Consider the following 15,981-nt stretch of genomic DNA (forward strand, 5'->3'; position numbering starts at 1 on the left):
TCTCCCATCTCCCATCTCCCCCATTTGATGAAACACGTTAATATTGCGGGTAAGAAAAAAAGCTATGAACAAGAAAAGTCACTCTTCAAAATTAAGATAATATCTAACATCCAGGGAAGTGATTTCCTATTTTTTATTTCTTCTCTGTGATTTTCTACTTTGGGGAAAATGAACTCACCTACACAAAGCCCCATCTCATCTCAATGCACTCAAAATGCTTTTCCTGTTTATACTTTTCTATCCCGTTATCCTACTCAGGTTATAACGCTTGTGGACTTCTAATGCTTTGTTGTTGTTCATGTTTTAATGACTCCTTTGCCCATTCTGCTTCTATCAGATGGTAGAAAGCCAAAAGTAAGACAGAAAAACAAAAGCAAACATTTAGGGAGTTAGAAGACAAATAAGTGTATGTTGCCCATTATGAGTTCTAATTTGAGGGGGAAAGCTGGTGGGAGAAGTTTGATAATGAGAGGAAATGATAATAAAAGAAATCTAATTTTAAAGTACATGTTGTGTCACTGGGGCAATATTTATTTCAAGTAAACATGATGAAGAAAGACTCTCTATGGTAAAGGGCAGTTCCTTTAAATTTTCTAAATCTTTCTTGTTTGTTTGGTTTAACTTTCATGTTTTAAACTTTTATTCAGTAAAATTTTATTTGCTATTATAATTATGCATAGAAATCTGAAGCATAATATAATGACAGCCCTATCACGTCTCTATGACCAGCCTCAACAATGAACAGATGTCAGTCGTGAGACATCCCTATTCCACCCTGATTTCTGTATGTTTATTATTTTATGTTTTTGCAAATCTCTTTAATTTCTGGTTTAAGAGAAGATAGCTGGATTCTCATAATCAAACTGTTTTTACCACAAAATATGTAAATATTTACAACAAGCAGGATAAATACTCTCATTCCACACAGGTTGTGTTGCCAAATGAGAAATATTTCAGCTTTTTAGAGATTTAAGGATTATAGAATGAAAATAAAAGCTCATAGGCCTGTTCTTTCCTTTTTTTTTTTTTTTTTTTTTTTTTTTTGTTCTTGTTAATTATGTTTTTTTTTTTTTTTGCCTTTTCTTACGTTAAAGAGAATATTGTGTCACCATTACTAGTATATGTGGAATTTAAATCAAATTCCTTCAAAATATTGTATTAAATATAAATTTGACTGGTTATTGGGAGTCTATCCATCATCTCATATCATTATATAAATTGTCTTAACATGTTTGTATATGTTGACTTTTTTCTTATATCCTTAGCTCTTTTTCTATGTTTAAAATTGAAACCCTTGCCGGGGGCGGTGGCTCACACCTGTAATCCCAGCACTTTGAGGGACGGAGGCGGGCGGATCACGAGGTCAAGAGATTGAGACCATCCTGGCCAACATGGTGAAACCCCGCCTCTACTAAAAAAAAAAAAAAATAGCTGGGCGTGGTGGCGCGCGCCTGTAGTCCCAGCTACTCGGGAGGCTGAGGCAGGAGAATAGCTTGAACTCAGGAGGCGGAGGCTGCAGTGAGCCGAGCTCATGCCACTGCACTCCAGCCTGGCACCTGGCAACAGAGTGAGACTCTGTCTCAAAAATAAAATAAAAAATAGAAATAAAATAAAATAAAATTGAAACCTTACAGCAGTTTTCTCAAGGCTATGTATTGTTTGGTGATGAGCTTTATGAGTAACTTATAACCTGAATTCAAATTATATTTCAGCTCTTTTATTAAAAAATTCTATATTTAAATGAAGACTATGGGGAAAGCTAAAACAAAAATTCAGATACAGTGGCTTTGAAATCGTGTAGTGCCGATTATTTCTGTGGTCTACGGTCAATCTCTTTCCTGTCCAAAGTCCTAAAACTTACATATATTCTAGCATGAGACAAGAACTATGATTCTTATTTTGTTTTAAGCAGAAGCAACTTAACATTCAGAGGGATTTCCATGGAAAGCTGAAATAGGTTAAATTAACAGAGAATCCCACCATCTCAAACTTGAAAGAAAAAAATTGCAAATAATCATCAGGCCCTTTAGGGTCTGTGAGAATTAATTTTTATAGCATCAGTTCCTCTGTTCACTCTGGTTATTACACTTGGGAAGGCCCAAACTAAACGTACAGAGAATTTCAGTATGTGTCCACTGCTGTCGGCTTGAAGTATGGCAAAATTTTGCTCATCAGAGTCTTTACATTGGATGTTTATAAATGAGCTACATTATAACCTATTTCACAGGCATACTTTTTTAACTTAGTAGGCAAGGCATTGCTGATTTATGGCTATATAAATATCCACTGAATATGTGAACAAAAAATCATTAAAACGATGTAATCTACTTGCATAGTTTGCAAGAAAAATGTTTTCCAAAAAGGTTACCAAGAAAGCTGGTGGCAGGAGGAAGTATCTGATGGGGAGGTGGGGACAGGGGAGAGTGGCGTGGAATGGATGAATTCCAGAATAAATGCCTACGTTAAAACCTTAGGATGCATTAATATTTCAGCAGGTTCTCATAAGTTTGCCTGCATCCGATGGTCACTTACTCGTTTAGCAAGTCTTAGGAGGCCTTTCCTTGCAGGTCCTGGATGACGGGGCCAGAGAGTAACAAGGGTAGGTGCCAGGGTTTATCTGAGTTCTTGCTCCTTCCTTGCCCTCTTTTGATAGGCAGGGCACCAGATGTCATTTTCTGTCATTTCCACAGCATTTTGGATGGCACTGAATGAATACTTACTCATTTCAGGTTCATGAGCAAAGACAATTTGATAGAGACCACATACGCCTGTTCTTTCTTCTTTACCTACCTAAACATTCATTTCTCTTTTTACCTTTAAGATTGTTTGACTTCTTTAGCAAACTAATATTTCACAATGACTTTTTACTGAGAGGTTAGATGAATGGATGGATGGACAGATGAACAGGCAGATGAACGTCTTATGTGTTTATCACGTTAAGCAACCATCTGGTAAAATGTATGCTCTTGAAGAATAAGGACAAAATGATGACTAATCCTTAACACAGCTTACAAATGAACTACCTCTATGTGCATCTTTAATTTTCAGTCATGTATGTTTTCTTTTGTTTTCCTTTAGCATGAAGTCTATAATGCATAATGGGAATTTTCTGAAACTTCTTTCTACTTCCATGCAAAGTGTATGAGTTGTTGGTCCCTGGGATGCTAAATCTCCATTCAGGAGGCTTTGGTCTGTTGCTTATTAAATATAAAGTGTTCCTCTCTTTCAGCACCACACAGATTTTATACTACTCCTGTGAGGCCCAGAATATCTGACAAGCCACACATCAGACCTGGTAAGTTGTTTCTCTGATTACTTAAATAATCAGCAGGCAGGGGAAGATATGAAATGGATTGAAACAGCCAAATATGCCAAAGGGGACTACATATCCTTACATTGCAATAGAGACATACAGAGAGACTCTGATCCATGTGGATAACTGGAAACGTACTGATGAATCCAGAAATGTGGTAAGACTAGACTAAGGATTTTAAGGATAATCAGATGCAGAGATCACTATGAAACTTTACTGACATAAACGTATTTTTAAAATAGTGTTGGACAATTTTCCATGACAGTTATAGAGATAGTGTAGAGTTAGCTACAACATTATATTATTTAATACTTACTTTCAGATATTCTTTCTGTCTTAATAAAAGAGGGTCTCTTTTCAGCATGGAAAGTTCTTGCTCTGGGTGAACATTTTTACTTGATTCCTTCAGAGAATAAAAATATCACAAGTTCTAAACAGCAAAAATAAAGTTACAATCATATATTGGAAAATATGTTAAATTTACTGAATTTTCCAAAGGTCCTAAAATCTCCCTCACTGGAGCTTGTTCAGAAAAATGTTAACTTGGAGGGGTTTCATTCATGGAAATCACTCTTAATGCTGAGACACAAGTTGAACCAAACCCTGGTATTTTATTTTCTTTTTCTTTGTGATTCTAAGGAGTCTTAAAGTTCCAAATGATGAAACCTGCTTACAAATGAATGTTCTTGGTGAATGCATCTTTAGAACAATAATTTTATATACTTTTGTTTATGGAGATTCCATGTATTTTTTTTTATAATTTTCCAACTTCTAAAGGTAATTAGGCACAGAAATCTTTCATAACCACGTGTATCTCCCTGTGACTTGTGTGTCATGGTAGGTGTTAAGAGCTTAATGTGAGACTGGTTATATTAAACATTTCTAAAAAGTAAGCAGTAACAATCATGGCTACTAATGACCGAGCACTGGCCGTGTGTCCTGTGAGGTACAGTTGAGGAAGCTGAGAAACAGAGGAACTAGAAAGTGGATCAAAGATGAGCAGTATGGCTCCAGGGCTTCTCGCATAAGCACAATACACTTAGTGTTCTTCCTTAAAGAGTTTTCTAAGTGGATTATAAAATTGGTCACTTCTTAAGGCTTTTGTAAGGCTATGACTTTCTCCCGAGCAGGAGAGAAAGTGAAATGGTTTCATCAAGTTCTGTGTTTGACAATGGACTTTGTGAAAGGACTAGTATAATGAAACCTCTGGACCTAGAGATTCCCATGAAAGGAAAGACTCCAACTTATGAATGGAGGCCTTGACAAATACACTTCAGATTTTGTTTTTCATTAGGCATATGTAGTCCTGATCTTTCTTCAGTTCCATTTTGGAACGTAGCTAATGCTTATAAATGAAGCGAGATATTTCCCACTTCAGATTATAAATTCCCTTGCCAGTTACTTTTTCAAGTCAAGTATTGAAGCCCAGTGATCATCTCAGAGTACAAATTCAGGTCTCTATTTTGAAATTCAGGTCCATTATTTTTATACAAGAAAGTGGTTTCTATAATCTGAATAATATTTTTTGGTAAGTCATCTTTTTTATTGCCTAGTTAAATGACTTTCAATTCTCTGAGAAATTTTGTTTCTCTTGGCTGCAAACTTTCAATAAGAAAATGAACTATTTATATACCACTTTATTTTAGTTTTGAATACGACAACTGCAAGACCTACTAGACCTAAACCCAGTGGGATGCCCAGTGGGAATGGAGTGGAAACAGGTAAGAATCACAAATGAGTTTCCTTTTTATCCTGTCAAAACTATAAGCATTACTCAATTTTCATGATTTTGTTGAAGTCACGTTTTAATTTCCTTTTTACCAGTTTTTGAAGTTCTTAGTGAAAATATAACTGAAAATTATAGCTCATTCCAAATCAAAACTTCAAATGTCTCTAAAAATAGTGAAGACTTTTTCACTTTTCTAAACCTAGTCTTCTAGCGACTGTATATAATCTTCTTGAAACGATCCTAATTATAAATTGAGTAAAAACACTAAAAATAGCTATTTCCCCTAATTTCAAAATAGTTTTTATACACAGACTGGTCCCTGAACTATAATTAGTTGGTTTTTAAGTTTATAATTTAACAAGTACCATTAAACATTTTTTGAATAAATGCATCTGTTAGCAATCTGGAAAATGAAATTCAAACAAGAAATATTTAATCAGAGCAGTTTGCATTTGATTATGCTGGTTACAGTCATTAATGCTTTCAAAGTCATTCATAGCTCTTATCTAGTCAGATCTATGGGAGTAAGTATCATGCTGGAAAAACTAGGATACTGATCTAATAAATGTTCAAACACCCAATTTACTCCTTGTGTGAATGGTAGTTATTTAGATGCCTTAACATAGAATTGTATCATTCCTTTTAAATGTTTTTAGTAGTATAACTCTTGTGTTCACATAGGTTAAAAAAAATAGTATTTTTAATGCATATATATCTGATTAACCCATGATAGTTCTCCAATGAAAAAGAGGTAGAGATATTTAGTCTAAAAATTATTTAACTTTAAGAATGTGCTTTTTGTACTTGATTATTACACTCTGAATTTCTAGGAATTCATTTATCTTCAAACCAAATGATGAGGCCAACACTATAAATTTGTGACTCACGAAACGCAAGAAAGCATTCCAATATCTATCTGAGCTCAGCTACTCCTTCTATTCTTCCCAACAGTGGGATTCAATTGTGCATAATTTTTCAGATTGGTTGTAAACAGCACCACCTTCTCTCAGATTCTTTTGAGAGGAAGGCAGGTAAAAATTGTTTAATATTCAAGCAGTTCCTTGGAAGTTGCCTAAGTAAAAATAAAAGAAAGCACTTAGATATCAACCAAGCAAATGAAAGACAAGTAAAGTAGCTGTGATCACACTTAAAAGCTATTAACCTTCACTGTAATATTGATTCTTAATAGGAACATGCAATCATCTCTCAGAGAAACAAACTATTATTATATTTTAGCTTATCAACATATAAATATTTTTCCAAAGCCCACTTGTGTTACAAACAGATATCTATTACATTCTTGTAAAGTCAACTTTATCCAACTTAACTTTGCAGGAATAATATATCAGAGTGTTTTCAATTTAATTTGTCAGTTGCTGGGAGATATTGGGCTAGTGGGCACAGGTAGACAAAGCTGAATTCACAGTTTTCTCTTTCTTTATTTCACCTCCCTCTCCAACCAAAATTTTTAGTTCCTGGTCTGTTTTCTTTTGTTTGTCAATTGTGATCCCCTGTCAAGGAAGGGACTTGCTGCCCACCTCCAGGGAGTGAGGTCAGCAGACAGCATCCAGCTATCATCTCCCTCAGAGTAGGTTTCTACTAGAGAGCACTGAATGCAGACATGGGAAGTACATCTCCATGTCATCCACAATAATTCATAGAAACCAGATGGAAGTCATCCCAGGAATGCAAGGTTGGCTCAACATTCAAACAAATTACTGTAATTCACCATATTAACAGAATAAAGAAGAAAAATCATATGATTATTCAAGTAGATGCACAAAACAACCTAGACAAAATTTTAAATTCATCCCTAATGAAAGCTCTCAAGAAATAAGGAATAAAAGGAAGTTTCCTCAATCTGATAAAGGGCATCTGTGAAAAAGCTATAACTACCAGATTTCACACCAGCAGTAGTTGTGGCCAAGTGGTTAAGACAATGGACTAGAAAAAGCTGCAACTAACACTATACTTAATGCTGAAAGACTAAACACTTTTCTCTTAAGATGAAGAATATAGCAGGGATTTCTATTTTTACCACTTCCATTGAATATAGTAGTGAATGTTTAGCCAATGCAGTAGGCAACAAAAGTAGTAAAATAAAATTCAGATATTATAAATAACACGATTATCTATGTAGTGTATTATTAAGGAAAACAACAGCTCTCAGATATTTGCCTAGAGATTACTATTTTATGAAATTGGTGGGCCTGCGTGGGGGAGAGGCCAAGCCAGGAGTGTGCAGGTCCGTGGGAGAGGGCGGAATCAGGACATGCTACCCCAAGTCCAGCGAGAAGGAGTGACATTTCTTCAAAATTCATCCTGGAATCAAATGTTATGCCAAAGAAAAATTTCTGAAAGAACTTTCACTGTGAAAACTACAATAATTTCTATTAACCATCTGAGACAACATAAAAAACAGAATAGTGGCTGCCAGGGATTCAAGAGTTTGCAAGACGGCCAAATAGGAACAGCTCTGGAATGCAGTTCCCAGAGAGAACACCACAGAGGGTGAGTGAACACCACATTTCCAAATGAGTTATTACTGCCCACAGACCAGGAGATTCCCAGGCTGAAAAGCACCACAAGTTTCCAGGACTGCTGTTTCAGCTGGCACAGTGGGTCCCCACACAAAAACTCACACAAATATGGGCGGCCATTTCACCTGGCTCCTGGAACACCTGGGAGACAGAGCTGCCCATTCAACTGAAAAAAGAGGGGGGTGAAACAGGGAGCCAGGAGATCTGACTCGGTGGGTCCCACCCCCACAAAGACTAGCAATCTGAAACTCTCTGGATTGAGAATTTCACAGCAAGGGCAGCTGTACCCGGGATGGTCCAGCTCTGTTGGGGGAAGGACATCCGCCATTACTAAGGCAGTCCACCACTACCGAGGCAGTCCGCCACTACCGAGGCAGTCCACCATTACTGAGGCAGTTCTAACTATACCACTATAAAAAAAAAACCGGAAGGAAGTACACACAGCAGCTGGGCAGAGCCAAGGCAGCTCAGCAACTCCTCTGCTGGCAGACTGTGACTAGGCTACCTCCTTGATGGGCAGGAAATCTCTGAAAAAAGGCAGCAGCATGTCAGGAGCTTATAAATAAAGCCCCACCTTCCCAGGACAAAGCACCTGGGAAAAAAAGGTGGTTCAGAGTTCCGCTGCAGCAGTATTAAACGTAAATGCCCAGCAGCTCTGAACAGAACAATGGAGTTCACAGCTCAGCACTTGAGCTCCTATAAGGGACAGACTGTCTCCTTAAGCAGCTCCCTGACCCCTGTATATCCAAAGAGTCACCTCATAAAGGAGAGCTCATGCTGACACATGGCACGTATCCTTCTGGGACAAAGATAACAGAAGAAGAAACTGGCAGCAACCCTTACTGTTTTACAACTGCCGCAGGTGATACCCAGGCAGGCAGGATCTGGAGTGGACCTCCAGCAGTCCTACAGCAGAGGGGCCTGACTCTTAGAAGGAAAACTAAAAAACAGAAAGAAATAACTTCATCATAAACAAAAAGGACATCCACGCAGAGACCCAATCCAAAAGTCACCAACTACAAAGACCGTAGGTAAATAAATCCACAAAGATGGTAAGAAAGCAGCGCAAAAAGGATGAAAACACCCAAAACCAGAATGCCTGTCCTCCTACAAGGGATCATAACTCATCACCAGCAAAGGAACAAAGCTCGATGGAGAATGAATCTAAGGAACTGACAGAAACAGGCCTCAGAAGTGGGTAATAACAAACTTCTCTGAGCTAAAAGAACATGTTCTAACCCAATGCAAAGAAACTAAGACCCTTGAAAAAAGGTTTGATGAAATGCTAATGAGAATAAACAGCTTAGGGAAGAATACAAATGACTTAATGGAGCTGAAAAACACAACACGAGAACTTCGCAAAGCATACACAAGTTTCAATAGCCGAATCGACCAAGCAGAAGAAAGGATATCAGAGATTGAAGATCAACTCAATGAAATAAAACGAGAAGGCAAGATTATAATAAAAAGAGTAAAAAGAAATGAACAAAGCCTACAAGAAATATGGGATTATGTGAACGGAACTAATCTACGTTTGATAGGTGTACCTGAATGTGAAGGAGAGAATGAATCCAAGCTGGAAAACACTCTTCAGGATATTATCCAGGAGAACTTCCCCAACCTAGCAAGGCAGGCCAACATTCAAGTCCAGGAAATACAGAGAACACCACAAAGATACTCCTTGAGAAGGGCAACCACAAGGCACATAATTGTAAGATTCACCAGGGCTGAAATGAAGGAAAAAATGCTAAGGGCAGCCAGAGAGAAAGGTCAGGTTACCCAAAGAGGGAAGCCCATCAGACTCAGTGGATCTCTTGGCAGAAACCCTACAAGCCAGAAGAGAGTGGGGGCCAATATTCAACATCCTTAAAGAAAAGAACTTTCAACCTAGAATTTCACATCCAGCCAAAGAAAGCTTCATAAGAGAAGGAGAAATAAATTCCTTTACAACAAACAATTGCTGAGAGATTTTGTCACCACCAGGCCTGTCTTACAAGAGCTCCTGAAAAGAACAACCAGTACCAGCCACTCCAAAAACATACCAAATGGTAAAGAGCATCGACACAATAAAGAAACTGCATCACCTAATGGGCAAAACAACCAGCTAGCATCCAAATGGCAGGATCAAATTCACACATAAAAATATTAACTTTAAATGTAAATGGGCTAAATGCGCCAATCAGAAGACACAGAAGAGCAAATTGGATAAAAAGTCAAAACCCATCGGTGTGCTGTATCCAGCAAACCCACCTCACATGCAAGGATACACATAGGCTCAAAATAAAGGGATGGAGAAAGATTTACCAAGAAAACGGAGAGCAAAAAAAAGCAGAAGTTACAACCCTAGTCTCTGATAAAATAGACTTTAAACCAACAAAGATCAAAACAGACAAAGAAGGGCATTACATAATGGTAAAAGGATCAATGCAACAAGAAGAGCTAACGATCCTAATACAGGAGCACCCAGATACATAAAGCAAGTTCTTAATGACCTACAAAGAGACTTAGACTCCTACACAATAATAGTGGGAGACTTTAACACTCCACTGTCAATATTAGATCAACAAGACAGAAAATTAACAAGGATATGAAGGACTTGAACTCAGATCTGGGCTAAGCAAACCTAATAGACATCTACAGAACTCTCCACTTCAAATTCACAGAATATACATTCTCCTCAGCACCACATTGCACCTACTCTAAAATTGACCACATGATTGAAAGTAAATCATTCTTCGGCAAATGCAAAAGAACGGAAATCATAAAACAGTCTTTCAGACCACAGTGCAATCAAATTAGATCTCAGGATTAAGAAACTCACTCAGAACTGCACAACTTCATAGAAACTGAACAGCTGGCTCTTCAATGTTGACTGGATAAATGATGAAGGCAGAAATAAAGATGTTTTTCGAAACCAATGAGAACAAAGACACAACATATCAGATGCTCTGGGACACATATAAAGGAGTGTCTGCAGAGAAATTTATAGCAATAAATGCCCACATGAGAAGCAAGGAAAGATCTAAAATGGACACCCCATCCTGAAAATTGAAAGAGCTAGAGGAGCAAGGAAAAAAAAAAAAACCTCAAAAGCTAGCAGAAGACAAGAAATAACTGAGATCAGAGCAGAACTGAAGGAAATAGAGACACAAAAAATCAATAAATCCAGGAGCTGTTTTTTTGAAAAGATCAACAAAATAGACTGCTAGCCAGGTTAATAAGAAAAGAGAAAAAAATCAAATAGATTCAATAAAAAACGATAAACGGGACATCACTACCAATTCCACAGAAATACAAACTACCATCAGAGAGTAGTACAAACAACTGTATGCTCATAAGCCAGTAAACCTGGAAGAAATTAATAAATTCCTGAACACTTGCACCCTCCCAAGCCTACATTAGGAAGAAGTTGAAACCCTGAATAGACCATTAACAAGGGCTGAAGTTGAGGGAGCAATTAATAGCCTAACAACCAAGAAAAGTCCAGGTCCAGATGGGTTCACAGCTGAATTCTACCATACATACAAAGAGGAGCTGGTACCACTCCTTCTGAAACTATTCCAAGGAATCCGAAAAGAGGGAATCCTTCCCAAATCATTTTATGAGACCAACATCATCCTGATACCAAAACCTGGCAGAGACTCAACAAAAAAAGAATACTTCAGGCCAATATCCACGATGAACATAGATGCAAAAATATTCGATAAAAACTGGCCAACCAATTGCAACAGCCCATCAAAAGGCTATGCATCATGATCATGTAGGCTCCATCCTGGGATGCAAGGTTGGTTCAACATATGCAAGTCTATAAACATAATCCACCACGTAAACAGAACCATAGACAAAAACTACATGATTATCTCAACAGATGCAGAGAAGGCCTTCGACAAAATTCAACAGCCCTTTATGCTAAAAACTCTTAAAACTAGGTATCAACAGAACGTATCTCAAAATAATAAAAGCTATTTATGACAAACCCACAGCCAATATCACACTGAATGGGCAAAATCTGGAAGCATTCCCTTTTAAATCTAGCACTAGACAAGGATGCCCTCTCTCACCACTCCTATTCAATATAGTATTAGAAGTTCTAGCCAGAGCAATCAGGAAAGAAAAAGAAATAAAATGTATTCACTTAGGAAAGGAGGAAGTCAAATTGTCTCTATTTGCAGATGACATGATTGTATATTTAGAAGACTCCATCATCTCAGCCTGAAGTCTAAAGCTGATAAGCAACTTCAGCAAAGTCTCAGGATAAAAAATCAATGTGCAAAAATCACAAGCATTCCTGTATACCAATAAGAGACTTAAAGAGAGCCAAATCAAGCACGAACTGCCATTCACAGGTGCTACAAAGAAAATAACATACCTAGGAATACAACTAACAAGGAACGTAAAGGACCTCTTCAAGGAGAACTACAAACCACTGCTCAAGGAAATAAGAGAAGACACAAACAGATGGAGAAACATTACATGCTCATGGTTAGGAAGAATCAGTATTGTGAAAATGGCTATACTGCCCAAAGCAATTTATAGATTCAGTGCTATCTCTATAAAGCTACCTGTGACTCTCTTCACAGAACTGGAAAAAAACACTTTAAACTTCATATGGAACCAAGAGAGAGCCCACATAGCCAAGACAATTCTAAGCAAAAAGAACAAAGCCAGAGGTATCACTCTATCTGACTTCAAACTATATTACAAGGTTACAGTAATGAAAACAGCATGGTACCAATACCAAAACAAAGATATAGACCAATGGAACAGAACAGGGGCCTCAGAGGCAATGCCACACATCTACAACCATCTGATCTTTAACAAACCTGACAAAAACAAGCAATGGGGAAAGGATTCCCTGTTTAATAAATGGTGTTGTGAAAACTGGCTAGCCAATAGCAACTGGACCCCTTTCTGACACCTTATACCTGACACCTGACACCTTACATCAAATTTAACTCCAAATGGATTAAATACCTAAACATAAGGCCTAATACCATAAAAACCCTAGAAGAAAACCTAGGCAAAACCATTCAGGACATAGGTAATAGGCCACGACTTCATGACTAAAACACCAAAAGCATTGGCAACAAAAACCAAAATAGACAAATGGGATCTAATTAAACTCCAGACCTTCTGTACGGCAAAAGAAACGGTCCTTAGAGTGAACCAGCAACCAAGAGAATGGGAAAAAATTTTTGCAATCTACCCATCTGACAAAGAGCTAATATCCAGAATCTACAAAGAACTAAAACAGATTTACAAGAAAAAAAAAATCCATTCAAAAGTGGGCAAAGAATATGAACAGACACTTTTCAAAAGAATACATTCATGAGGCCAACAAACATGAAAAAATGCTCATCATCACGGGTCATTTGAGAAATGCAAATCAAAACCATGTTGAGATACCATCTCATGCCAGTTAGAATGGCAATCATTAAAAACTCTGGAGACAACAGATTCTGGAGAGGATGTGGAGAAATAGGAACACTTTTACACTGTTGGTGGGAGTGTAAATTAATTCGACCATTGTGGAAGACAGTGTGGTGATTCCTCAAGGTCCTAGAAATAGAAATTCCATTTGACCCAGAAATCCCATTACTCAGTATATAGCCAAAGGATTATAAATCTTTCTATTATAAAGAAATATGCACACTTATGTTCATTGCAGCACTGTTTACAAAAGCAAAGACCTGGAACCAACCCAAATGCCCAGCAATGATAGACTGGACAGGGAAAATGTGGCACATATACACTATGGAATACTATGCAGCCATAAAAAACAATGAGTTCGTGTCCTTTGTAGGGACGTGGATGAATCTGGAAGCCATCATTCTCAGCAAACTGACACTAAAACAGAAAACGAAACACCGCATGTTCTCATTCATAGGCAGGTGTTGAACAATGAGAACACATGGACACAGGGAGGGAAGCATCACACACTGTGGTCTATTGGGGGAAATAGGGGAGGGACAGCAGGGGGTAGGGAGGTTGGAGAGGGATAACATGGGGCGAAATGCCAGATATAGGTGACACGGGGATGGAGACAGCAAACCACATTGCCTGTATGTATCTGTGCAACAATTCTGCATGTTTTGCACATGTACCCCAGAACCTAAAGTATAATAAAATATATATATTTAAAAAAATAGAAAAGAAGAAATTGGTGAGGAAAAAACGTTTAAAAAAATCTCTCCTGTCCAGGTTTCGGACTTACCTGAGTCCACCTTCCTTTGATTCTGCTTAGTTTTAATCAGACTTCTTTACAGCAGTGCAGCTGTTCACATAAGTTTATTTTCTTCTCTGTCTCATCCACACTCACTTTCAGCCTCTGTTGACTCTTTTAATGCATCATTTTTGTGTTAACTACTTTCATGTTCGGCTTTGACATCTTACTTAGAATATTTATCTTTATTATCCATCTCACATATATTTTCCTACAGTTTTTCTTGCTAAAGTTTTTAACTCAGATATTTCACATTTTAAAAAATTAGTTGATGAAGTGTTTGCAATCTGTAGGACATATTCTTTTTAATTGTATTTTTAAAAAATTTTATTTCAACACCTTTTGGGTTTTTTGTTACCTGGATAAACACGAATGGCTTTTTTTGTTACATGGCTGATTATATAGTGGTGAATTTGAGATTTTGGTGTACTGATCACCTGAATAGTGTCTACTATACCTAGCATGTTACAGTTTTTTTTCTCCCTAGCCTCCTCTCCCCCTCCCCCTCAGAGTCTCTAAAGTCTATTATATCACTCTGCATGCCTTTATGCACTTGTAGCTTACCTCCCACTTTTAAGTGAGAACACACAATTTTTGGTTTTCCACTCCTGAATTACTTCACTTAGAATAATGTCCTGTAGATCCATCCAAACTGCTGCAAAAGACACGATCATGTTCCTTTTTTATCACTGGGTAGTATTCCATGGTGTATACATGCCAAATATTTTCTTTATCCACTCATTAGTCAGTGGGCATTTAAGTTGGTTCCCTATGTTTGCAATTGTGAATTGTGCTGCAATAAACATACATGTGCATGTGTCTTTCATGTAATGCATTACTTTCCTTTAAGTAGATGTCCGTAGTAGGATTGCTGGATCGAATGGTAGCTCTACTATTAGTTCTTTAAGGAATCTCCAAGCTGCCTTCCATAGAGGTTGTACTAATTTACATTCTCCTGGCAATGTACAAGTGATCCCTTTTCCCCACATCCACGCCATCATCTATTGTTTTTTGACTTTTTGATAATGTCCATTCTTGCAGGAATAAGATGGTATCTCATTATGGTTTTAATTTGTAGTCCTATAGGACGTGTTCTTTATGGTCTTAGACCAACTAAGGTTGTGCCCTTGGAAGACTTAAAAAAAGAAAAACTGATTCTGAGGCTTCAAGACTGTAGACCTTTGATTGTTGAGGTCTCTATAAAAATCTTGTGATTCCATAACCCTCAGGAATATCTTGAACCCGGTGTTTTATTTCTTATTTCACAACATCATTATAGATATTTTCCCTGATGTATGTGTATTTTATACATGTATGTGTAGATAGTTATTGCTGTACCCCAAGGTTGGAAAGTAGCCTGTCGAGACTGAGATCTAAAGTGGGTAATTTTTCTAGCATTCTGCTTTCCAGAGATGTGTCCCAGCTTAGCTGATGTGTCCTATCTATTAAAATCTCCTTGAGACCTGCCTACAGGTATGCAACAAGCCATGCATACACTAGGCCAAGGAATTGTGCAAACTACAGCCCCACAAGCCAAATCTGGCCCATTGCCTGTTTCTGTAAATAAAATTTTATTGGAATACATCTACCTTTCACACACAATGTGTACTGTGTACAAAGGTACGTATACAGTGTAATGGTAGAATTGAATTGTTGTGACAGACGGTATGGCACTTAAAGGTTAAAATATTGTCTCGTATGGGGTTGGCAGACTGTTTCTGTAAAGGATAAATATTTTCAACTCTGTGGACCATACTGTCTCTTTCACAAATATTTAATTATGCCATTGTGCTGTGAAAGCAAGTACTGAAAAAGTTTGCCAGTCCCAGTGCTAGACAATCTTTCTCCCTGAGAGAACCTGTGCAGCTATTTTTTCATTCAACCAACATTTATTGAAAGCCACTTTGGTACCAGGCAAAGCGTAATTCTGAAACCGCCTTGGCACGTATGGTTTGGCAGATGTTGTTAAATACCTGAAACCTAGGCTCCATTCTCTACACCCTAATGAGGGAACCACGATTTACTGCCCCCAGTGAGTGCGCTGCACGAGAATCCAGTCCCCTCAGGCTGAGGAATGTGTTTTTCTGGGCTGTAACTAAATCTTCCAGCCTGCTGGCTCCCCGCCCCGGCTTTTTAGCCAGGTGTTAAGATTTGGGACAAGAGTGCAGAAACCAAT

The 15,981-nt window shown here is 37.7% G+C and overlaps 1 protein-coding gene across 1 annotated transcript in view; it reads left to right on the forward strand.

Moving 5' to 3' along the window:
• The window catches only part of LOC108298397 (target of Nesh-SH3-like), an 83,568-nt gene that overhangs the window by 32,611 nt on the left and 34,976 nt on the right, over positions 1 to 15,981 (forward strand). The window contains exons 15-16 of the mRNA XM_037735769.1: positions 3,230 to 3,295; positions 4,960 to 5,034. Coding sequence (XP_037591697.1) covers positions 3,230 to 3,295; positions 4,960 to 5,034 — 141 coding nt within the window. The remainder of the gene's footprint in view (positions 1 to 3,229; positions 3,296 to 4,959; positions 5,035 to 15,981) is intronic.

Source organism: Cebus imitator, unplaced genomic scaffold, assembly GCF_001604975.1.
Source record: "Cebus imitator isolate Cc_AM_T3 unplaced genomic scaffold, Cebus_imitator-1.0 Scaffold950, whole genome shotgun sequence".
NCBI classification, from domain to species: domain Eukaryota; kingdom Metazoa; phylum Chordata; class Mammalia; order Primates; family Cebidae; genus Cebus; species Cebus imitator.